This window comes from Acyrthosiphon pisum, chromosome A1 (assembly GCF_005508785.2).
Source record: "Acyrthosiphon pisum isolate AL4f chromosome A1, pea_aphid_22Mar2018_4r6ur, whole genome shotgun sequence".
Classification (NCBI taxonomy): Eukaryota; Metazoa; Arthropoda; class Insecta; order Hemiptera; family Aphididae; genus Acyrthosiphon; species Acyrthosiphon pisum.
In genome coordinates this window covers 108,834,298-108,860,836 of record NC_042494.1, presented here as the reverse complement: position 1 = coordinate 108,860,836, position 26,539 = coordinate 108,834,298, and the positions used below count along the sequence as shown (strand labels likewise).

Here is a 26,539-nt window from a genome sequence, read left to right as displayed (position 1 = left end):
AAAATAACCAACACTAAAACCTTCTCTTTAAAACTACCCATTTTCCTAACAATCACAGGTTACAAGGGGGTCATTGTATAATGGGTTGTATTAGACTTGAATTCAATGTTAAAATATCATTGTATAAGAAAAACGATTCTGAGCGAGGACGGTTTGTCACTCTGGATATTTTATATTGTTATTAATTATTCTATCATGTAAGTTGAATTAATATTATAATATTATAATTTTTTATTCGTTTCTATGGTGATAAACAAAGCGTTAGAAATTAAAATCCCATTTTTAGCGTTTTTTCGTAATTTTTCGGTGGTTTTTCCCGTGTCATTAAATAATTACTGAGAAAATCAGAAAATAACCTCTCTAAAGTACCATCTTGATCCAATTTGCTAAAATATAAGGTACTATATGAAATAGTTGAAATCGAAGCACTCCTTCTGGAAGAAATTTTGTATACAGGAATAGGGTATAAAAAAAAATAAAAATAAACACCATTATAAAAACAATAGCTTCCTCGCTCCGCTCAGAATCTAAAATAGTAGATAAGAAAATCCATTTTATATGACATTGTCGACGTGCGCCGAGTCGGCGGCAGTCAGCAATGGAGATGTTGGTATTGTGTTTTAATGTTTTTATAACTTTTCATAATAACTTCTATTTTCATGAAATAATTACAATTTAAACATGAATAAATAAATTATTTCAGACTATTTTTCTAATAAATCTTTAATAATCAGAAATCAAAATTAACCGAAAATAACCAAAATTAACCGGTATTTTTCAAAACCGGTTCTAGAACCCTTATATTTTTTTAGAAAACCAAAACAAAATCGGAACCCTAAAACAAATTAATTTAATAACTAGAACCAGAACCGGAACCGAAACACCCAACAGGTTCCAATCCCTGCCTTTATGTAGAAAAAATTATTTTTGTAAGTTATTTTTAAATATAGTAGTAGGTTACAAATAAATAATGATAATAATAAATTACATATAACTATATAAGTCTTTATGTTATACTTATAAAGAAATATTAAAAAATATATAACTTGTATAAAATACTAAAATGTATAAATGAATACGTAATATTTATAAAAATAATTTTTGTTGTCAATAAATTATAGAAAACTAGATAATAATTATAATTCCTGTCATAATTCATTTTTTTTACTCACTTTTGTTAGGACTGTTTAGGTTAGGTTGCTGGTTCACTACTTTTTAAAGTAGTTATTTGAAACCAACTTAACAAAATCATTGTGTATTATATTAAACTTTTTTTTGGTCGAAAAGTGAATCGGCCGAAAAGGGAAGGGTACGTTTTTGGTCGTATTAAGATGTATTAATGTCCGCACACTAACTGACTGTGTACGATCAAATGTCTATTTTCATCGATATACGGCACCCACAATTTCGTTATGAAATCTTTTTTCGTTGTTGGTAAAGTCTAGTGTTATACTCAATAGTCAAATTATTATAACGTATGTTTGTGTATACACGGATGATTAATAATAAGAAATTCATCAATAATATCACAATTTTTTTTTTTGGTCCTGGGGGGGATTGATCCCCCCCCCCGTATGTACGCCACTGGCATACTTATTGTGTATTTGCGTACGGACACAAATAAAGATAAAAAAAAGCAGTTAAGTGGATGTTGCACTCGGATAACATTGAATTGAGTCCCGAAAATACTTTTGGGTTATTAGGGTTGAGTCCGATCAATATTTTTAGGTTGTTCGAGTTGAGTCCCTTCAGCCTATTAGCGTTACCTAGAAGACACCACGTGGATGTTGGATGAGTAGTCTCCCAAAAAATGTGTGTGATTGTATTTTTTTAATCATAATAATAATAATAGGTATAATAAGAGTCAATTAAAAATAAAATAATAATTATGTGTAATATAATTATGCTAATAATTACATAAATAGTTATTTTTAATTATTTAATAATAATAAGTATAAAGAAATTATGACGTGTAATATTATAATGTTGATAATTAAATAGTTGCTGGTAAAAATTTAAATGATACAGATTTTAAAAAAGTAAAATCCGTCAATTTGTATATTATAATATGTCTTTGTTTGTCTGCTCCCATAAAAATTTTTCTTTTTTTAACGCTTTTTTACATGGTCTCTTGGCTTTGTTTCTTAGTTTAATATATGTATCGGACTGTATTCCCAGAAAAGTGTCCACAAGAATAAAAATATTTGGTTGCCCCTAATGAAAATAGGCATTTAATTTTGCATGAAAACTTTCACAACTGTTAGTGGTGGCTGAAAAATCACCCTAGACTTTGGGGCCGTTTATGAACATCCGTTATAGTTGCGTATCCTATATAATATAATGAACAAGGTTCGAGATAACCGGCTTAACAGGTAGTAACAATATTTTATCTATACGGATTCAATTCAAAGGTACTAAGATAATACCCTGGACTCAATTCAAACACATTAAAGTAGTATGGAGTCAATTAAATATCTGTTGCACTCTGCTATACCTACAGTAGGTTACAAGTGGGTAAATTTAATACATACATTACATTATCTTAATCACAATAATGACGAGGTATACTCTACACCAGCACTAGAATGTTTACCCACTACCTCATTTTTTTTGCGGTTTTTCCCAATTTATTATTAAGAAAAGAATTAGGTATATTACTTTATACCACCAAAGTATTAACATCTCATTTTGCTAACAGAAAAGATATCAATAGTTGAAGATTGGAAAATGTTTTAATTTTAGTTATTGTATAAGTTTATACAAGATTGAACAAACAATTAAACTTTGTATTGCTTTATTAATTTAAATTTATTTGTTAAAATAAAAATTCATATAAACAGAAAGGCTATAAACAAAATATTTCTATCTATTAAAACGTGACAATAAATTAAAGTTATTTATTTACAAGAACTATTTTTACAAACACATTAATATTTATTTTCTAAGTAACGAACCACCCTGAAATAAACTTTCTAATGCTTTTTTTACATTAGGTTCTTGAAGAATACTAGATGGCTCTTTTTCAGTTTGTTTAGATTCAATGGATTGTTGCGGTTGAGCACTAGTAGAAAGGGATGTATTCAAAATGCTCAAAATACGATTTTGTAATTGAGCTGCTTGCGGATTTTGAATGGCAGTTGCTGCTGGAAGAATTGGTATATCAGGTATAGCTAAAATGAAGAATTAATTATTTATTATTGAAAAGTTATAATTATAGGTAACTATGTATAATTTTATTAATTTATATTATATTTTTAAGCATCACAAAGGATCAAGCCAAATATAGTAATATTTAAGATTATTTAACATGAAAAAATTAATATATTTACTTGGTTTAAAAGTTGGCAAGACTCCAACTTCCTCTTTGATATGTTCATCTTTTTTCTCTTTTAGATATTGTAGTATCTTTTAAAATAAAATAGAAATACACATATTATTTATTTTTAATAAGTATAAAAATACAATTTTTTTATTTACTGATTATAAAAATTGAAAAAATGTTTATTCTTAGATTTCAGATTTAATAAAAAAAAGTACTACTCAATTTTCATTAATAAATCAATTGAAACACTACACTAATATTAAAAATTTAATTTTTACCATATCATACTGTAGTACTGTTATATCTCTTTGATCCTGTAATAAATTCAACAATGTGCTAATTCCTTCTGGATGTTTATCGCCTAAAGGCAAGCCACATTCAGATATAGGAATGCCTGAAAGTCCAGGTATAGGAGTCATTTTCTCTCCTCTAACATATGCATCAAAGCTCTGAACAATAAATGCCAATGCATCTTTGTAAGGCATGTTTCTGTGTTCTGGAAAAATAAAAATAATACATCAATATACATTGTAAAAATATATTTGTCTCACAAAACCACAAAAATAAGTATGTATAAGTTTATATAACTTTTTTTTAACAAAAATGATTTGTTATTCATATACATTTTTATTTTTGAGGAATAAAAATAAAAATTTTTAATAGGTCAACTATTAAAATTTTTTTTTGAGGAACAATACTTCTTTACTAAACAACTTTTTTATTAGGATTTTCTTTTAAAACCTATATTAAGAGGACGCTACACAGCCATTTGTTGTCTTCGTTTTACAAGTGAGTAACATATTTAGCTCTGTTAGTTTAAAAATTAGAGTGAATTGACCTGACCTATTATAAAACTTGATGATAAGTACATTATCAGTGTTCATATGTAGGTTATTTACAATAGTTCAATTTTTTAGTGAGTTGTGTGTATATAATATGGTGTAAATGAAATCATAACTCACTTGAAAATTGAATCATTGTAAAAAAAAAAACCCACTTACAAACACAGATAATGTTCTTACCATCAAGTTTCATTATAGGACGATTCACTCTAACTTTTAAACTAACTGAATTAAACATGATCTACTGAGTGTATATTTGTTATGTTATGTACTTGTAAAACAGAGACAACAAATATCTGTGGAATGTCCTCTTAAAGAGTTGGAATGTTCAAAATGATATTACGAAAAAAAATCGGTAATTTCCTGTTATACGAGACTACCCTGTTTTTTGACAACATTACAATCCTGTTATCTAAGACTACCAAAATTATACTTTCCTGTTATACGAGACCATGGCTATTATCGTGACTACCACCCAAGAGTACCTCCGTTATCGTGACTGCCTATCTTAACCAATATTATAGCTGAACAATATCCATAACCTGCAATTATATTTATTATATATCTATCATTACGTATATTATTAATTTTTGTAATTGGTGTTTGCCACGGCAAATTTGGTACATTACGAATAATTATTATGTATTTAATTTTTATCTTAATTTAATTTATTTTTATTTATAATTTGAATGTGGCCATCCCCATTTCCCACTATACATAAATTATCTATTATTTTATTAGTGGTTTTACCATTTTGTATTATTATTATTATCTTATTGTTTCCCACTTTAGCGTGTAGGTATCGCGTAAAATACATTACAAATATTTTCTATGTATTTAAATGTTTTTCTTTATATCGTTCTGGCCATCCCCACAATACATATTATTAAAAAATATATCAAAGAAGGCAAGAAAATAAGGTAGTCTCGTAACAGGAAAGTACCATTTCGGTAGTCGCGATAACGGAGGTAGTCTTGAGTGGTAGTCGCGATAACAGCCGTAGTCTCGTATAACAGGAAAGTACCAAAAAATCAGCAGAAATTTTTTACTTATAAGTTAGAGCCTTCTGAAGTTCCTGATTTTTTTATTTTTTACACATACCCGAAGTATTGTAACCTAGCGAGTTGAAGTATGACAAGTAATAAGTAGAAGCTTTAGTCTGCTTCAAAAATATTAACGATAATATGAGTTATCACAATAAAAAGTTAAAAATACTTTACTCATTAAATTATATGAAAACATTATGTTAGGATAAAACTGACCGGGATGATGGATGTTTGGCATTAAAAGAATCACCCTATACAATCATATAATATTATATAATACTATTTATGTATAGCCTGGAAATCACATAATATATTACCTTCAGGTATACCATGAAGTATATCAACAGTAACGCTTCTATACAATTTATTTTCATCACGTACAACTAAAACATACAATGTCCCTCTTTGTGCTAAGGTACCAAGAACACGATTGATTGGTATGTCAGGATTAGGAAATAACAAATCAACTTTCATATTCATTTTTTTTAAGTTCACTTCTAAAAACTCTGCATATTCTCTATAATATAAAAAATAAATTAAATAATTATATCACTACTATTTATTGTACTTAAATATAGAGTGGATTCCACTTAAGAGGACGCTACACCCACATGAGTTGTCTCCGTCTTACAAATGTACAACATATCAAAAACTGTTTTGCGCGGGAAAGAACCGAGAAGACTACAGTCATAACTAAGAAACGAGATTTGCACCACATAAAAAGGAGAACTTTGGCTCTGTAATATTGTTTTTATTTTTTTGATATTACTTAGATGAAAAAAGTTCTTACTGTTTCAAAAATCATTATTGTTTGTGTTTTTTAAACTTGAAAAACTTTTTTCATATGTGATATAAAAAAATAAAAAAAACTTTACACAGCCGAAGTTCTCCTTTTTATGTGGTGCAAATCTCGATTCTTAGTCATTACTGTAGTCTTCTCGATTCTTTTCCGCGCAAAACAAATGTTATACATTTGTAAGACGGAGACAACACATGCGGGTGTAGCGTCCTCTTAATGTGGACACATTGGGGCCAAACTCATTTGCCCACATTGGGCGGAATTCACTGTATAATAAAAAGTGAATGTGTTAAAACTCACGTTAATGAATTATTAGTGACAACAATTTCACAATCATTAGGAGCATTTGGATTCATCACATTAGGATTGAGTCTGGCTGGTTTAAAATCATCACTAAAATTTAAAAAATAACATTATTGAACTTCATAGTTTAAAATTGCATGAATATCAAAGTTTTTACAAATTATGCTAAATGAATGCATAATTTTAAAGCATAATACTTTAGTGTTCATTGGAATATTTACGGGAGGTAGATATATATGTAATAAAATATCATCCCCTAAATTTAACTGTCTATAACTCTACATAAAGTGGTACAAAAATAAATATGTACGGGTTGCATTTTAACTTAATAGTTAACACTTGATTAATTTTTTCTTTAAATATGAATTCTAATGCCAAAATTCATTATTGAGGAGGTAATATACGTGGACTAAACAAAATTATGCCACTCACTGGTTAAGTTCTTAGTTATTAATACATTTTTGATTCTTATTCTTTAATAGTCGAGATTAGGTTCTGCCCAAAATAAATATATATTTACAAAAAATAGATTCGTCACATGTGCTATAAAATATTGTGTATTACAAAAATAACAAATTAATGCTTCACTTACTAATCTCTTGGTTGATTTCGGTTGTCATTTCTGAAATCATCATGTTAAACAATAAAATCTTTAATAAATCTAGGAGGAAAAGATTCAAATAATATTCAAGTTCTAATTTACTTTGGTAATTAGTAAAATATAATCAATTTGATTGAATGCACTATTTTTAAAACTACATACAGATTCTATTCCAGTTTAGCATTATATGATCCACTATTACTTGGCGAATTGTAAAAATTATAAAGTCACTGGAAATTTGTAGAACTATGAATATTTGTACTTACACATTTTTTAGGTACTATGTAGTATTTGAAGTATTTTATTTTCTGGTGGTGGTAGTGAAAGGAGATTCTGAGCCAAGAGTAATAAAGGTTAGGTTATGTTAGGTCTTCTCATACATTTTTTACTTAACTTAACCTTTGGAATAGCCAAAAAACTCATTTTTTAATATAATTGAGCCGCATAGATAGTACCATTGCTTTAAAGTATCAGATATCAAAATTTATATATAGTACGCAACTTACAAATGTGATTTGAAATTTTGAAAATAGTACATTACATCAAATTGTTTCCATAAACTATATAATATGGTCAAATTTAATAAATCAAATACTATATACCTTTTTTCAGTAGCATCAAAATTTGCCGCTCTTTCATTTTTTACTAATTCTCCATTTCTATAAAAGAAAGGTCTTACTGGTTTCACATCTGAATAAAAATTAGTAATAGTTGTCATAAAACTGGCTTAACAAATTGCAATGCATATTTTTAAACTAAATAAAAGTAGCATATATACCAAGTTTCTTGCTCATAATATAATCTGGAGGATTTTGAGCCAAGGCTTTGAGAGCAGAAGACTCTTCTACAAACTGAACAAAAACATGTCTAGTTTGTAGAGAAACATCTGGAAAAAAAATGTAATTTCTTACAAAATTATTGAACATATTAAAGTTATGGACAAACAACTTACTATCAATTTCGCCATATTTATGAAATACGGACACCACTTCCTTGCGAGTCATACCGGCCTGTGGTATATTTGCCACATATATGCGAGCCCTGGCTTTTAGTTCTTGTTCAGCTTGATTTCTCGGCCTGTTCATGTTAGTGTTCTCGTTACTCAGTTATGCTGTTCGCAACAAATCAATTCAAAAAGTGTAAATCTTATCGATGATAGTGGTAAGTAAAACACAAGTACTCCAACAAGCAGTAGAGCAATGTACGTAGGAACAATAGTGGTTCAATGATCTCAGACAACTGGTTGATCGACAACCAGAACAAATATTTATTAGTGTTTTGGGTAATTTTATTATTGTTATTATTATTATTATTATTATTGTCGTCGTTATTCACTTTGCGTCTTTCGAATTTCGAGTAAATGACGACCGTTGCATGATAATTAAAAATAAATACTTAATTTATCCTGGACGAAGATGATGAACCGTAACTTGATTTGATAGTAACTAATTATACAACTTTACTATATTACCATCTAGGTGTATTGATAGTTGATACACCTTGATTACAACTATAATAACTAATTTGTCAATATTGCTAGCATTATTATTTATTATTATTTAATTTCACGTGCCCTTATCACTAGACCGGGAGAGTGTCGCCACATCGTATGCGTGTATCGGTGACGGACGTCTGAGTGGGGCCTACTATATAAAACTAAACTCGGTACTATGTGGAGCAGCTAATGGGTTGTGGCCCGACTGTTAGACGCCAACGACCAATGGAACGCTACGATACTGGATCGGAGAGAGAAGGACGGAGAATCGGGCCGCGTTTTATAAATTATAATTACGTTTTTCTTCCCTTCCACAGTTCCGCTTCCACTCTCCACCGACCAGAATAGGCGAGTTATCCTGTACTTATTACGTATTTACGTGTTCCCTCGTCACTGTTCGGCGTTTATCTGTTAAAGTGTTAACTGTTAAGCGTTAACCGTGTGGTGTACTGGCGTGGTGGCGTGCCTGTGGTAATGTGGTTTCATTGATTCATTCATTTTCGTCTCTCCTTCGGTGAAGTTGTCCGTCGATTGATTGGGTTTTATCGTCATCCGATTAATTATCGCTTCATATTATCCCGAAAAATATTGACGATATTACAAAAAAATTAATAACAAATAGCGACTTTATAAATCAAATTAAACACCGTTTCAACAGTGAGTAAATTTTTCTAATTTTACACGTTTTTGCTTTCTTTGGCAATAACTTTTCTCTCATAATAATATCACATTATTATTATTATTATTTATTATTATTGTGTTTGAACGTGACGTTTTGTGTCGTAAAGGCGTATATAGTGTACCTATGTACTTAATAACTCACGAGATACATTCGGTGAATAAACGCGTAATTTCTCAATGTTATTGACCCTCTGGTTTCGGGTGGACAGAAATTCGATTCGATTTATCTTCCAAAACGCGTCTCTAATATATATTATTACGTCGTTTGCGAATTTGCGATTGATTCGCGTTTCATGATCAACATAACTAAATAGGTGGTATTCACGAAGGATTTTTTTTATAGGCCTACTTTTTGAGCATAAAACCGGTTTCCGTTTATACGTATATAGGGACTTAAAAAACAGCAAACTCGGTTTACCGTTATGTTCTGTTGGGGTATGAAGAGGAGGATACCTAGAATCGTGTTAGTGTGTTAATGTAATTGAAAACCGTATATGCGCGCGTGTATATAAACGCGAATCTGTGACATCATTGCGGGGAATATATTTTTTGTTATTGGTGATTTATTTTGTTATTGTTTTGTAGGTGTTTTCGATTGTTTTTATCGAATTCGTACACGAAAAAATACTGTAAAATGGCTGGGGACAAGAAACCTTTTGGACGACTACCAAAATCTGTAAAACCAGTGTTATATGATTTATTTTTGAAGCCGGATTTGCAAAAATTCACGTTTGAAGGCAAAGAAACCATTTCCATTAATGTGAGTATTATAAAATTGTATATAATATATATTTTAAATTTTATTTTCCTGTCAAGGCTTACTTAAATCAATAATAATGCGAGTAGTAATAATGTAATAAAATAGGTTCAATAATTGACATACTATTTTTATTAGACTACTTAATAGTACCTACTACAGTACTACCTACCTAATGAGTCATTTGGTAATAACTTTTATAAACTACTTCCAATTATTATTATTACCATCTATGTTATAAGGTAGAATTTAAATATAATAGTTTTTTTAATTAGTGATGACTACTAACATTGTTAGTACTCTGTATGTTTTGGACAAATAAAAGTACCTGTGTTATGCAAAATATGTAACTTGTTTAAATATTAATCCTTCAGATTCGAATTACCTATACCTACAGATCTCGTATATAGAACTAGAAACTAGATACAAATATTTTTAACTAACCAATAACTTATAAAACTCAATTGTTCAAACTTTGTTTGTAATTTTAATTTGGAAACGTTTTTCACGTATACTTACATGTTACACAAAGAAACAATAAATTAAAATATATGATTCTTTAGTTATTTAATAGTTAAAAAAATATAAACAACAGAAGGATCCCAAAGAAGTAATTTTCCTTGTGTATTTTAGATATCTAAAAAACAAAGGGTTATTGTGTATGAGTCATGTTTTAATTGTAAATTTATTCTTATATAAGTACCTATATCATAACCTTGTACATATTAATAGTATAACCAAATAGCATTTTATTTTTCAAACTAAAGCAATATCATATTGCAGAGTGTATAAAATACTTAGGTTATTGGCATATCCTAAATATTATCTTAAAATAAAAAATCTAAAATTGCTTAAGATGCATTGTAAAAAGCCTACTGCATGAAATTACTCAACATTCAACTCTATATTCACCTATTGTATTAGTTATAAATTGTTCTAGATTCTGTTCTGTGAGATGTTTTGCAATGGTTCATATTTGTTGTATAAGGTTTTATTTAGTATAAATCAGCCGCCCAGATTCCTTCTAAATGTGAATGGAGTATAGATAAATCTTCTTGTCCACACGAGTGTCTCACAAAATTCTTTATTAGTTTTAGTTTGAAAATGATTCTTTTCCTTTAGCAGTCCAGCCCCAGTAATTGCGGGCATTGTAATAAAAATAATTTCTGTAAAACTACTCGAAAAATTACTATTCATTAGCATACTTAACTATCCTGAAAAGGATCCAGAATATGTGTTATAAGGTATTTGTAATTTTTTGCCTTTAATAACAGTTTTTATACATACCATTTTCTGTGGGATGTTAGAATTTATATCATCTAAGTAAGTTGAATACAAATCATGTGATCTTTTAATAATATCATCAGTTTGTGTTGAAAAAATAATACGGTTTTATAAAAAGAGGAAAGTAGGTAAACACTGGACAGTAAATGTCAAGACATGTACCTCATCATTGGGCATGAGTAAGTTACTGTAATGTCACCTATGTGTTAAATTTGAATTCAATGATACAACATAAAATAAATATTATTAAATAATATTATATATTTGAATATTTTATTCAAGATTTTAATATTTGAAATTTCTATAATAATTACTTATAAGGAACCGTATAGGTATTTTGATACTTCTTAACAGATAAAACGATAATTTGTTGAAGTCCGATGTAGGTGATTGTTAAATAAGATTTGATAGTTTGTTTAATTTATTGTAAGAAAGGCGAGTCAGTGGATACTGTTCTGGTGTCGAGTGGGTCACTGAAATGTATTTATTTAATTTTAACTCAATGATATTAAATCATTGCATACGAAAAATAATTCTGAGCAAAGAAGGTCTGTCAGCTTATATTATTAAGTAATAAGTATATTTTACGATATTATTGCTATTAAAGTAATTTTTATACTATTTGTAATACAATACGTAGTACAATACAATACATACATTTGGTTGAATTAATTTTTGTCAAAGACGGTGCATTTGAAAATGTCATTGTGTGCATGAAAAAAAATAACATACTTGTCACTTGTGTACTTAAAAATTACCACAAATAATATTTTTAAATCAAAACAAAATAACTAAAATTGTTATTCTTAGTTTAAATACCCAATTTTACCAAAATTTGAACTTAAAATAACTATAATAGGTAGAGTATTTTGTTGGTGACAGTAAGTATGAAGTATTTATAAAAAGGCAAAAAGCCCAGTTTTAAATTTCAATACTTAACTATTAAAATTAAACATTTTTAAATATAAAAAAATTAGCAATTTTTCGTAATTTTGAACTCACGAAAAATGTTTTTTCTTTTATTTCTTTTATATTATTATTAAAACTTCATATTTTGATTAAATTATTATTTCGACAAAAATATCATGAGAATAATTAATGATGAATTATTATTTACCTTCCGTCATATCTATTACATTTTCTCCAATAATGAATGAAGAATTTTTAAAAGTAAAAAATGTATAGAATCATATTAGAACATCTTAAAAAATTAGCAGTTTGATCAATGTTAACTGTTTATTCAATAATTATTTATAATATACTATATTGGACAACAATTTCGTAAGTGCGGTTGTTTTCATTGTTTTGTCTTACAACGAAATTATAATTATCTTAATTAATTAATATTACATTACACAAGCCATATTAAATAAAAAACATCTTTATATTTTATTGGAGCAATGAATCTATTGATTTTACAATGATGTGTGGTTTGACAAAATATGACAGGTAACTTTTTATAGTAGCCAATAAAAATGTTATATACAGTGGTTTGTGGTAGAAAATTGGATCTATTTGCGAAAGAGGGTCAAGAAAACAAATTTTGCAGAATTTTTCAAAATAATCAGGAAAAACTAAAAAAAAAAAATTACAAAAACAGGAATTTTTACGCTAAACCAGTTTTCGACATAATCTATTTTGGTTTTGTGTTATTTTAAAAAGTATAACTGTGAAAGACTTGATATTTTCACCAATTATATTACAGCTGTCCATCCATGATAAAATTTCCAAATATAGTGGCTCCTTTATAGCACATTTGAAATTGTCCCCGCTTCGTTAGTTTTTTTGTCAGTTAATGTATTTAGTAAAATTGTTGTTTAAAGTAAAAAACCTTGAAAATGTAATACAAGGCTCCTCATAAATTGTGCTTACAGAAATTAAAAATATCGAAAATATAATGCCAGGTATTACTTATTTATAAGTGTTTGAATTTCAAACTTTTACAAAATTTGTAAAAATCGTAAAAATTTGATAATTATTTTGTTATAGGTAAATTTGAATACCCAATGTTTGTAAATATAATACAAGATTCTTCAAATATATGCATTGCATAAATTAGCATAATCGCACATTACATTTTTGTGACTGTTTAAAAATCTAATTTAATATTCAAACGTAAATTAATAATTTTAATTATTATTTTGTTGTAATTCAAAAAATAATATTCGTGGGTATTTAAATTAAATTGAATTTTTCAAAACTATAATATTATAATTTATTAAACACAATGATATTTCCAAAATATTTAGTTTAATGTTAAATATTTATAGATTATACTGATCTACGCTTCTATGATACGATGCTATTGACCTATAAGGCTATAAGTTAATAGGTACAATTTAATAGTATTATAATAAAATGTATGTGATTGGTTTTTTGTAATAATTATTAAACCAATAGTATTTCTAGTAATAATTTAAATATAATATAATAATGAATATTCTTGAAAAAATAGGCTGGCCGCTCAGAGTCATTTTTTGTATGCAATGATTTATCATTGAATTTAAATTTAACACACCGGTTGCATCTACTCAATACCCCCGACACCTACGACAACGACTTCCTCGATTTTTTTAAATTAAATTAAATCTAATTTTAAATTATTAAAATTTAGTGTATACAAACGTAATGTTGCATTTTATTATTTTTCAATAACAATAATTATTGTTTTGTGCTTTTATAGTAATTTTTGGTGAACAATTATGATACTAGTTGTGTTACTTATTATTTTGTTTATTTTGGTTCTCAATTATTATTATTACAAAATTAAATATCTTATTAACCAGGTTGGTTGTTACAGTGTTTTGGGAAAATTACGATTGCCCACGTTATTACATTGTCAAACTAATTTACGAACATAATAATATATCAAATATATTTATAAATTATTATAAGTTTATAACAATATATAAAATTATGTTCTAATTACGGAATTATTTACCTTTGTATTAATAAATATTAAATACATTGTAATGAATAATAAAGTTGGTATTACCGATATTATATATATTTATCTACAAAAATTAGTGCTAAATAAGTCATCACTCTATAATCACACTATATTTTGTTATCTACTACAATAAAGAACACACTAAATAATATTATGTTTTATATCCATTTGTTACATAATGATTAATATAAGTTTAATATTATTATTATATCATTATTCATATTAGTCTTATTATATTATTTTGGTGCATTAATTGAAGCAATACTAAATAAACAACAGTCGGAAAATCTACTGTTTAACCATAGATCATAGTACCTATCTATAATTTTAATTAATAATTTAAATATTCTCATAGAATATAATTTTAAATTATAAGTTATAACTTATAAAATAGTTAATAAGTTTTGTATCCTAAATTGGTTTACAAACACCATATTTACACCAAAACCAAAAACCCTATAAAATCCAATATTAGAAAGTGTTCATTTACAAAATATATATTTAAATATTTTAGTACAGAAAACCTGAAAGTCAAATTCTTAAAAACTACATTTTATAATATCTAATTATATTTTAAAATACTATATGTAATAGTCTTGTGGTGATCAATAATTATAAAATATTATAGGTACTGGTTAGTAGCTTAAGACACTTCTTTCTTTGACCATCAAGGTCAAGGATATTAGTTTATTTAAAGAAAGATAGTATGGTATTATTATTTATTATGATATACATTTATTACTTAGGTACCCTGTATTATAATATACGTTGTATACTTGTATGAAATAATAATATATGTAATATTTCGAAAGAAAATATTCTATACATTGATCACGCAGGTGTCCAATAGTGTGTACACAATAACATAACTGTACCAATGAGGCTCCCTATGCATATGCACTTCACTTCTTTTATACACGAATAACTGTACCCTATGAACAGTTATAAGCAGACAGATTTATCCAAAATGTACACCTGTGCCAGTTATTTTAAAATTAAATACATTCTTGGATAATATTAAATTTATTTGTTAACCTACCTGTACATTCTTCTTCAAAATTTGAATTACGTACTTTATTGATTATTCTCATATTCGACAAGAAAAAAATTATATATTAATTTTATAATATTAATGTTATAATATGTCATAAATATTAAATACGTTATATCTACGATCTATCTATATTGTTCGACTAGGTATAAATGCAATATAAATATATATTATGATAGAAGACTTAAAATAATAATTATATGTTAATGGTAGGGCTTAGCTGCTGAGGACTTCTAGTACTCAAAAAGTCAAAAACCTCAAAATATGTATGCACATAATATGCAGTTAAATAACAAATAAAATGCACTTAAAATATGCTCTAAAAAACTTAATATAATATGAAATATTGAACCTAAATTATAAAATTGATGTGAAAAAATATAATTTTAATCAATTGATAAAAACTAGTAAAAATGAATTGCATGATAATCAACCAATAGACAACATTATATATAAATTATAATGAATAACCACGATTTAAATAGTATGGATAAATGAAGTTAACTTCCTAATTCCTACACACGTCGCGATGTTATCGGCCTGATAGTGAATTACCTAACCGATAATATTTATATTATAGATTATAAATGGACCGTAGCATTCGGAAGATAATATTTTTATACAGATTTGTATGTTATATTATACCTAATATCAACACTTCCCAAATTGTTACTACTTATATAATTGTAGCATAATATAATAAAAATATGCTCTTAATTTGTCCAATTTACTATTTATCAGCTGATTCGTCGTTATTCGAAGTTTAACCGTAGACGGTACTGGTGGCCCTAGACATCACTCACATTGTTCTGCGACTTTTCTAGTAAAAATATATGAAAAAAAACTTGAACCTCTCGTTCCTCAGCTCTATAGTGTTATAGGTATGACTTTTCGTAATATATTGAGCCAGTGTCGCACACTGTACACAGTCACAAGGTATAAATATTTTACATTGGTGATCTTTCTTCTTAATGGGCGTAGTTGGAATGTATACAAGATTTTCAAATAAAAAATCGGAGTGTATCAATATTGACTATTGGGTAAATTTTGAGCGTTGAAGAACACATGCAAATGTGCAATATACAAGCAGGAGCCTTTGGAGGACGTCCCCCCGCATGTGTTGTCACCGTCTTACACACATACAACTTAGACAAAACGCGTTAATGCAGTCTGAGTAGAACTCGCTCAGTTTTGGTTTTAGAGTAAAAATACCTTTTATAAAATTGAACTGTGACAATATTTCTAAGGGCAAGGTCGTTGCGTTTTTTTTTCCATTACACCCAATATAACGTTAATTTATCGTTTAGAAATAGAAAAAATTTCAACATTTTTAAAATACCTTTAACTTTTCTAAATTTAAATTTAAAAAAAAACGCAACGACCTATCTTTTAGAAATATTGTCACAATTCAATTTTATGATAGATATTTTTACTCTAGAACCAAAATTAATCGAGTTATACTCAGACTATGCGAACGCGTTTTGTCTATGTCGTACGTGTGTAAGATGGAGATAACACATGCGGGTGTGACGTCCTCTTAACGAAACTATTCTTTGTCGATACTCGATACATATCGAATTTTTCTTCTTGAAAAACTGGATTGCCTACAACATAGGTAAGGTTGCACTTACTATAGCGGATTGTCGTGTCCATAATTCACCGCAGGACAGCGTAGATGGATTACCTAAATGATTAAATCGATTTTAATTTGAAGTGGCTAGCTGTCTTGCTAGACAATCAAACCAGGTTTTTGATTTTACACTTTTTATATACAAAAAAGCACCGGATAGAGACGGCATAAAAAGCATTCGATCCATCGTATGAATATTGCATATACATTAAAAAAAATCTAATCCTTCCCCAGGCAACGCCGGATAGGACAGCTAATGTGATATATTAATTGAAATCTTTATAATAAATTTTAAATTCAGAATATGAACTCGATACCCAGAAAAGTACTTTGTTTATTATATAATTAATGATTTTTTATGATGTATGAATACATATGATAATATTTAACTTATAATTATTATCCTTAGGACATAAAGTTTAATAAGATAGAAATTACTCGTTTAAATTTTGATTATGACACGTAACATTTGGCGGCGGCTCTAAGGTTAGAGTTTTTTTTTTGGGGGGGAGGGGGCATCCCCCTAGAGATGCCACTGTCAAAATGTTTAGAAGAAATCATCGAGCGACGATTCACAGTAAAAGTGAATGATTCAAATTTAAATAAAAGAAGTTAATCCACAGAATTCTCCTAAAATGATGAAAAAAATCCATGTATATGAAAATAATATGGTCTTTAAACTTAATAATTGATTCAATGTCAAACCTATCTTCGTTCTCTTCCAATTTGTGTATTTATTATACACATAATCGTGATTCGTGGGTTTATTTTGGAATTTTTGAGAGGACTAACACCTTGATTTGTGAAATGTTTAGCCTTTCCTTATATTTATGCTACCTTATATATCATTTTTTAATCTTTCAAAATAAATTTAATTTTATAAAGTAGGTAATGCCAGTGTTATCAGTTATTCTTCCCTCTATTTTTACTGTTCAGAAAAGAATTTCCTAAGACTGCAGTAAATCTATAACTAAATTTTCTATAAACTATTGCCAAGATGTATTAAATAATCACCCGCTAAAATTATTACCCACCATCCATACATTTCTTACTCATTAATTTCACAATATAATTTATTTGCTGTGATACTAGAGATGATAGATTTATTTTAAACCCGTTTTTATCACATTACATTTATATAAATAATCTCGTTTTGATGTATGAGTTATAAACGTGTGATACAAATTCAAGTTGAATGTATTTACATTTTAATACCGATCACAATCGCATTAATAAGATTCAAACTTCAAAGAAAACAATCTGTACACCAAACATTTTAAGAATAGTAAAAAAAAAAAAAAATGTGAATATTTTCGTCTGCGTTTTCTGTAATAGTATCTCTGTACTAGTAATTAAGAAATAAATTTGTACACAATGTAGAGTTTTACCATCAATATATTTTTTTAAATATTGAATATTAAAAAGTTATTTTTTAGTATTTTTAGTATTTTTTTTAGTATTTTTAAGTATTTTTTATTGACATGGTACCTACTTCTTCTAAATTATATTAGTAATGTATTTAGTTAATATATTTAAATACTGATAAATATGATAAATATAAGTATTTATTAATATTTAATTTTAATTGCCTATATTAACATATTGTATATTGTGACGTATTTTATTTAATAAATAAAGTTTTTTTTTTTTTAATTTTATAGATTCTGGAATCAACCAATAAAATAATTTTACATGCATTGGATTTAAAAATTGAAGAAGTCGAATTAAAAGACAGTGAAGGATTTATTTCCAAACCTTCTGTTACACTATCAGCGGAAGATGAAACAGTCACTTTGGGATTTGATAAAGAACTACAAATAGGCGAAGCATTTTTAAAATTTATATTTGTTGGTGAACTCAATGATAAAATGAAAGGATTTTACCGTAGTAAATATGTCAGGTGAGCAGGATGAATCAAATTCTTTGTCAATATGGCTTTGCAATTTTTTCCTTCTTTTTTAAAAAAATTGCATAGTGTCAATGAAAGCGGCAATCAGGTTGAATTCTACTCGGCTGTTAGCATGTTGTGTACAACTCATGCACGTAGAATGTTCCCTTGTTGGGATGAACCAAATCTGAAAGCTGTATTTGATATATCTATAGCTGTGTGTAACACATCTCACCGAGCTTTGTCTAATATGGTAAGATTATTCTATTAATGTTATGTTAATTTTTGTTTGAAGTCCAAGTGGAGAGGAAAAGTACTCAGCTGTTACACAATTTGAAGCAACTGATGCAAGGAGATGTTTTCCCTGTTGGGACGAGCCGGCCATTAAGGCTGAATTCAACATTTTATTGTCTGTGCCCCAAAACAAAACGGCTCTTTCCAACATGGTACATTTTCATTAAATTAATTTGTATATTATATTCTATTATTACATAGTTTTTTTATTTATAGCCTGTGGTCTCTGATACAACTGAAGAAAATGGAGATCGTTTGCTTAAATTTCAAAAAACTCCAATTATGTCTACTTATTTGGTTGCCGTTGTAGTAGGAGATTTTGATTATGTAGAAGACAAAGATTCAGATGGTGTTTTAGTGCGGGTATATACACCAATTGGAAAAAGTGAACAAGGAAAATTTGCCTTAGAAGTTGCCAAATGTGCATTACCTTACTACAAGGATTATTTCCAAGTAGCATATCCTTTACCAAAAATGGATTTAATAGCTATTGCTGATTTCTCATCTGGTAACTTTGTTTATCATAAGAATTAAATATTAATAACCATTAATTAATTAATATATTTTTAGGAGCTATGGAAAATTGGGGTTTAGTAACCTACAGAGAATCGTGTCTCTTAGTTGATCCAGATAATACGTCAGCGGTTCGTAAACAATGGATAGCTTTAGTTGTTGGGCATGAGTTGGCTCACCAATGGTTTGGAAATTTAGTTACAATGGAGTGGTGGACACATCTTTGGTTAAATGAAGGATACGCTTCGTTTGTGGAATTCCTGTGTGTGGAACATTTGTTCCCAGAATATGACATATGGACACAATTTGTTACAGACACATATATTAGAGCACTTGAATTGGATGCTTTAAATAGCAGTCATCCCATTGAAATACCAGTTGGCCATCCATCTGAAATTGATGAGATATTTGATGACATTTCATATAACAAGGGTGCTTCAGTTATCAGAATGTTACATAACTTTATTGGAGATCAAGTAAGATATTATTAATTAATTGGGAAGTTTTTAATCTTTATTTCAATGTTTTTGATTTTTAGGATTTCCGTAAAGGAATGAATCTGTATTTGAATAAACATCAATACAGCAATACATTTACTGAAGACTTATGGGTAGCCTTAGAAGAAGCCAGTAATAAACCAGTAAAAGATGTCATGTCTACATGGACATTACAAAAAGGATTCCCTGTAATAACTGTTGAAAAAGAAACACAAAATCCTGATGGATCAAGGGTTATCAGTGTATCTCAAACTAAGTTTACTGCTAACGGACAAGTTGATGGTAATTTATAAAACATTGTTATTCTTTTCTTTTTTTTTATGTTTATAATTATATTTTTAGGTGATGGTGTTTTATGGATGGTTCCATTAACATTTTCTACATCTCGAAATCCAGGAGTTGTGTGTCATAAAGAAATAATGTCTGAAATTCAAAAGGATATAATCATTCCTGCTAATGCAATTTCACCAGGAGAATGGGTTAAAGTAAACCCGAGTACTGTTGGATATTATAGAACTCGTTATACACCTGAATTACTTAACAATTTTGTTCCATCTATATCGTCAAGAACATTACCACCTTTAGACCGTCTTGGATTACTTGATGATCTCTTTGCTTTGGTTCAAGCTGGTCTCTCAAGTACAGATGAAGTACTACATTTAATGTTGGCTATGACGGATGAAGATAATTATTCTGTTTGGTCGTCAATGAGTAATGTGCTTGGTAAATTAGCTATATTATTGTCTAATGTTGAAGGAGATACAGAACAATTATTTAAACAGTACAACAGAATTCTTTTAAAAAAAATATCATCAAAATTGGGATGGACTCCTCAACCTAATGAAAGTCACCTTGAAACAATGTTGAGAGGTTTAGTAATGGCTCGATTAGTATCTAGTGCTGATCCTGATGTTATGTCTGAAGCTAAGATAAAGTTTGCTAATCACTTAAGTGGTAAAGAAACCATTGTAGCCGATTTGAGAAGTCCTATATATAAAGCTTGTTTGTCATCTGGTGATGAGACCACTTTTAATCAATTATTACAGGTTAGGTTAATATAACATTTTTACATGTTATATACAATATCATAATTCATACTTAAGTATCTCTTAAATTTTAATTATTCTTTTAGCTCTATAGAGGAACTGATTTACATGAAGAAAAGGATAGGATATGCAGAGCAATGGGAGCGTCTAAAAATAAAGATATATTAAAAAAAGTGCTTGATTTTGCAATGTCTGTAAGTTATTAAATAATGACTATCAGAATATGGTAATGTAATTTTGTTTTGTAGGATGAAGTTCGTTCACAAGATACAGTATTTGTAATAATTTCTGTTGGTGGATCTAAAGTTGGAAGAGATTTAGCTTGGCAATTCATTCAAGACAACTGGTCAAAATTATTTAATCAATACCAAGTAAAAATGAATTTTAATTATAGCTTGATTTAACTGATTTCTGACAAGATTGGTTTATAAATTATTTTCTTTTATTATTGCGTTTAAATATAACAACTTGTTTTTTCAGGGGGGTTTTTTGTTAACTCGTTTGGTGAAAAATACAACAGAAAACTTTTCGTCTATTGAAAAAGCTGAAGAAGTAGAGAATTTCTTCAAGCAAAACGGTTGTGTAGGTGCTGAAAGAACAATCCAACAAGCTTGTGAAACTATCCGATTAAATGCTGCATGGTTAAAGAGAGACTATGAAAAATTACAAAATTTCCTTCACAAAGTCGTCCAAAAATGACTAATGACTAAAGGCTTGCTCAACAATGCTCAATAACTGTTCCAGTTAGTCAAAAAAGTAATAATTATTGTTTAAAAAATAAAAAAAAAAAATGATTTGTTTCTATTTATATATTATATTATATTAATAAAATTTATTTAAATAAAATATACGAAATAGCTACCCCTATTTTATTTTACCGCCATGGTATACTCAATTAACTGATCTATTCAATTTTTAATAAATCACTTGCTGAAGGAGTTTTTCCCTCCATCAGCAGAAATGCTGTCGCGTTACTCAGATTTTAAAATCAGGAAATCCAGCAAATATTTTACTAACTACCAACCAATTTCTGTTCTTCCATTCTTAGGTAGGTATAATATTCAAGTTAATTATACTTAAAACATATTGAGAGATCATTTTTATCAACTCTTAAACAGGACCAATATGGTTTTTTCCCTGGTCACTTGACATTAATCAGTACCGTCAACTTTAGATCTTATCTGCACGAGTTTTTTAATTCAAAGTAGCAATTAGTTGTCATCATTTACACTGACTTCTCAAAAGCATTTGACTCAATCAAACCACGGTTTACTTTTACTTTCTTAACTAACTCGGAGTTATCCAATCTTATTTTGGTTAAAATCTTACTAACATGGCAGTTCATTAATCTCTTCAGTAAATCTTCCAGAAAATTTATAGTTTTTCTTTCTCAATGTAGCCAATTAGGTCCCCTACTTTATAATGTTTTCATTAAAACCGTTTGCTTACAAATAACCCCATGTCGATTGTCGGGTTTTGCTGGTTTTGTGGGTTGATTGAACTATTGATGCACCCAGTTTGTTAGAACAACTCAACATTTTTGCGTCTGATTAAACCAGGGTTAAAGGATTATTTTACCTAAAAGTAAATCATACTAAATTTGCAAATAATTTTCCTCTAATTAGGATGATGTTTATAGAAAATAGCAATGTATAGTTTTTCGTACTTGGCCGCCAACTTCTATATCTTATATTATAATTTTAAATATAGATTTATTCTCTGTTCAACTAATTATAATGTTAGTTTTATACACGGTAGATTATAGAGGTATACGCACGGCCGTATATTCGTAATGCAAACAATTGTCCCAGTGAATGTGTTTTATTCGCAGGTTTGCCGGTAGATCACGCTGCAGTCTTTTGGCCCTAATTTTCATGCTTGAAATACAGATTTCATACAATAAACGAACAAAAACTCGTCAAAAAGTCTCATAAAAAACAAAACTGTACATAAATTAATGTAAATGAAGACATGTATTATAAATTCGACGTTATACTAGATAAAATGTTCACATTAACAAATTAAGGTAAAATTATAAAATCAATAAATAATAATGGACAATGCTAGGATATCAATCAAAATAAAATGTAACTTTTTTATTACCTGATTATATATTTATATATTTTAAAAGTATTTAAAACTAAGTAACACATAATTTAGATTCTTTTTTTTTATTTCTGGATATTTTTTTGGATGATCTATTTTGTTCTCTTTCGTATTGCCTCATTCGCATACGAATGTAATAATGCAAACAACTTTCCATCACACTACTTTTGTGTTTGTCACATGGAAAGTTTAAGTTCACATTTGTTATGATATCTGTGAGAGTTCTTTCATATCAATCAGACAATATAAAATTGTTTACAAAATAAAATTCAGCATTTAAAAACAATTTATATAAATAAAGATTACAATTCAGTAAATAACCTTGAGTCTTCATATTGACAAGCTCAAGAATCAGAACTATCTAAGTTAGTTAAAAATGAACTTAAACAAACCTCACATTTTGTAGATTTAAACGGTGGCACATTATTATTAAATACTTTTATTTGTGAGTCTCCCTCTCCAGAACTCCAAAACCATATAATTTCTTCTTCTTTGAAGTGCTTTGAACAAACAAATGATCTTGTGCTTAGTTCAATATCCCTTTTTGGTATAGCTTTTTTCCATTTATCAAAATCTGATTTTTTTGTAGGAGCTTTAAACATTGAAACCTAATATGATAAATTATATTATAGGAGAGTAAAGCATATGTAACCAGTGCTTGAATTGGGGAGGTCGAAGTCTTCTTTTTTAATAATATTTTAACATAGGTACCCCTTTAATTATATTCTAGTCAATAAGGTATATAATTAGGTATCTGCAGTTACATACATTTCTTTTCATTTTTGCACCACTACATTTTTTTTTAATTTAGCCATTGGATGTATCCAATAATTATAATTTCAAAATGTATCCAATAATTATAATTTCAAAATGTATATAATGATTATATTTTAATGGTTTATTTACCTTATCCTTGCAAGTTGCATAACCAGATTTGCAATTTACTATAAAACATTTAACCATTTTACACAAAAACAATTGAAAACATTCAAATAAATAAACAATTTATTATTATACTTTGATTTCGTTATGATGAAAATTGTATTACAATATAAAATATAATTCATATTTCATTGTAGACAAAATATAATACGTACCTACCTATAATATTAATATAAATAAACATTTTAGTTAGGGCCAAAAGACTGTTACGCGATCTAGTGGTGAGAACCTTCTTAAAACATATTTCTCGGGACACAATTTTGATAGTTGTGCGTATACCTCTATAATCTACCGTGGTTTTATATGTAATTTAAATTAATTTTGTAACATATTGTTTTTGTTATTAATTCATAAATTATCATAAGATTAAATTGTTGTACTAATAACATTATTCCGAATGCCACATGGCATTTATTCTAATAAAATTTAATAAAAAATAAGATAAGATGAGATAAATTATTTATAAAATATTATACTACAAATTATACTTACTAATACAATATTTACTTAATAATTTGTTATAAAAATATTTAATATTAATGAATATTTGAAACACGTTTTTTTTTAACTAAATTATTAACTATATATTAATAATCTTGAACAAACAATTTATTTTCAGGTTCGACATAATATAAAGAAGCAGCATTTTACTAATGGTTTTTCGTTAACCAAAGTCATTATGTTACATTAATGTACATTTTTAATGGCATAACCTATCTTATACTGGGCATATATTCTTTTTTTTTTTTCATTAATATAAATGTATTCTTTATGTTTAATTGTTTTATTTTATGAATAACCTCCTGTAATTCTCCTTAATTATCTATTTATTTAGTTTTATTGAATGTACATTTAATACTTTATTTAATTGATTAGTACCGGGCAGCGATGAGATTTTGTTGTCGATATACCACATTTCCCTTTTTAGTGGCTAACAGCCATAGTCAAAACTTCACAACTTATCCACAATCATTTGGATAAATTGAGCATCCAGCACTAATATTATTTGGAATGAGTATATCTCTAATTTGCCAGAGGAAAGTTAATTACCTATAACATAAACCTCAAACCTGTCCTTTATGTCTTAAGCCTATTTACAAGCAAACTAATAAAGTTAAACATTATATTTTGAAAGTATAATTGTTACTTGCTTAAAAGGTTAGGATTTAGAATTTAGAGTTCATTTGTTCATCTTAGAATAATATGTAAATTTATTATTATTATTATAGTAATGATACAGTTTTGAACTGAATATAAAAGTGGTGCCCAAAACATATTATTCAGGTGTAGCAAGACATAATTTTACCCATCCACCCACCAAAAGTTATAAAATATTTTTCTCCGAATATTTCCAATGTGTAACAACCTTTACACCAAGTAATATGGTTGGGCCCAACGGCCATCACCACCCCTCCAAAAAAAAAAAAAATTACCAGTTAATTATTATCAAAATGTCTATTAATTTAAATTGGTTTTAAATTTTATTTACCCAATTATAGACACCCATAATTTTTGTTTACCTACAAATTAAAATGTAGTGAAAAACATTGATTTTCTGAACAAGTAACAAGAACTAAAACATTTAACTGGTATATCATATTACAGGGTCATTCATTTTTGTAATTATTTGTTTTATGTTTATGCCACTCAATACCCCAAAATGCAGTAAATATTCTGCTGGTGAATGCACTAAATGTAATATTCCTGTTACAAATCTTACATATTAGTACCTATACAACATAACAATTGATCAATGAAAGTGTACCATATGAGAAGATTTACTCAAGAAAAATTAAATATGTTATTATTGATTAAAATATAAATTTATTATGAAATAATTATTTATACATCTTATGTGATGTTACTGAATTCTGACAATTTTATTGGTTTTACAATGTGTTTTGTTTTTTTGTTTTTGCCATTACTTTTTAGTGTAGTATAAATTTTTTTAACTTTGAGGATGGTTTCTTATAGCAAATTGGATCTATAATTCTTTTATTGGGGAAAACGTGGTTTTTTTACAAAAAACAAGTTTTTGTTACCTAGTTTATTGCAATTACAAAACTAGTAACTAGAATTGAATTTTTTAACAAATATTTATATTATCATTTTCTTAATTTAAAAATATTTTGGCTCTTTTAATGCAAATAAGGAATTTTAAATTTTTTGTTTTTAAATTATTATGATAAAATTACACTTTTTTTAAGTAAAATAGACTGTTTGCAATAATTACTATTGAAATATAAAAAAAAAATTATATTTTTAATGTTTTGATTAATTTCGAAATAGATTATTAGGTATCCTCGTATAGGTTAAGTATTTGGGAATTAATTTTTTCTTATAAATTAATTTACCAACAAAACGCAAATTACCTTAAGTTTATTTAAGTAAATTATTTTTAGGATACATTTTTGGTATTAATTGATTCCTATTTTTTTCTTATAAATTAAATAAAACTACTTACCAAACACCCATATTTTAATGAAAAGTAT

General features: G+C 27.7%; 2 protein-coding genes across 7 annotated transcripts; one reads left to right on the top strand and one right to left on the bottom strand.

The window, feature by feature from the left end:
- Positions 1-2,713: 2,713 nt before the first annotated feature.
- LOC100166626 (nuclear receptor coactivator 5) lies at positions 2,714-8,841 on the bottom strand. 4 transcript variants are annotated; one of them, XM_008189363.3, is made up of 10 exons: positions 8,706-8,841; positions 7,866-8,024; positions 7,692-7,799; positions 7,516-7,603; positions 6,905-6,934; positions 6,310-6,402; positions 5,528-5,727; positions 3,601-3,818; positions 3,330-3,405; positions 2,714-3,170 (listed from the first exon to the last, which is right to left on the bottom strand). In XM_008189363.3, exons 2-10 carry the CDS (start codon positions 7,996-7,998, stop codon positions 2,935-2,937), a joined length of 1,182 nt encoding a protein of 393 aa, XP_008187585.1. In that variant the 5' UTR covers positions 7,999-8,024; positions 8,706-8,841; the 3' UTR covers positions 2,714-2,934. The 4 variants fall into 4 exon arrangements, with proteins under 4 accessions (XP_008187585.1, XP_008187583.1, XP_029343872.1 ...); XM_008189361.3 differs by lacking the exon at positions 8,706-8,841 and adding an exon at positions 8,249-8,550; XM_029488012.1 differs by lacking the exon at positions 8,706-8,841 and adding an exon at positions 8,385-8,550.
- An 86-nt stretch (positions 8,842-8,927) lies between these two features.
- LOC100162520 (puromycin-sensitive aminopeptidase) lies at positions 8,928-24,826 on the top strand. 3 transcript variants are annotated; one of them, XM_016808082.2, is made up of 12 exons: positions 8,928-9,065; positions 9,675-9,849; positions 18,423-18,661; positions 18,737-18,902; positions 19,160-19,451; positions 19,514-19,932; positions 19,995-20,235; positions 20,296-20,999; positions 21,086-21,193; positions 21,248-21,370; positions 21,480-21,755; positions 24,667-24,826. In XM_016808082.2, exons 2-11 carry the CDS (start codon positions 9,724-9,726, stop codon positions 21,696-21,698), a joined length of 2,637 nt encoding a protein of 878 aa, XP_016663571.1. In that variant the 5' UTR covers positions 8,928-9,065; positions 9,675-9,723; the 3' UTR covers positions 21,699-21,755; positions 24,667-24,826. The 3 variants fall into 3 exon arrangements, with proteins under 3 accessions (XP_016663571.1, XP_016663568.1, XP_016663570.1); XM_016808079.2 differs by lacking the exon at positions 8,928-9,065 and adding an exon at positions 9,223-9,552; XM_016808081.2 differs by lacking the exons at positions 8,928-9,065; positions 18,737-18,902 and adding exons at positions 9,235-9,552; positions 18,945-19,095.
- The last annotated feature ends 1,713 nt before the right edge of the window (positions 24,827-26,539 follow it).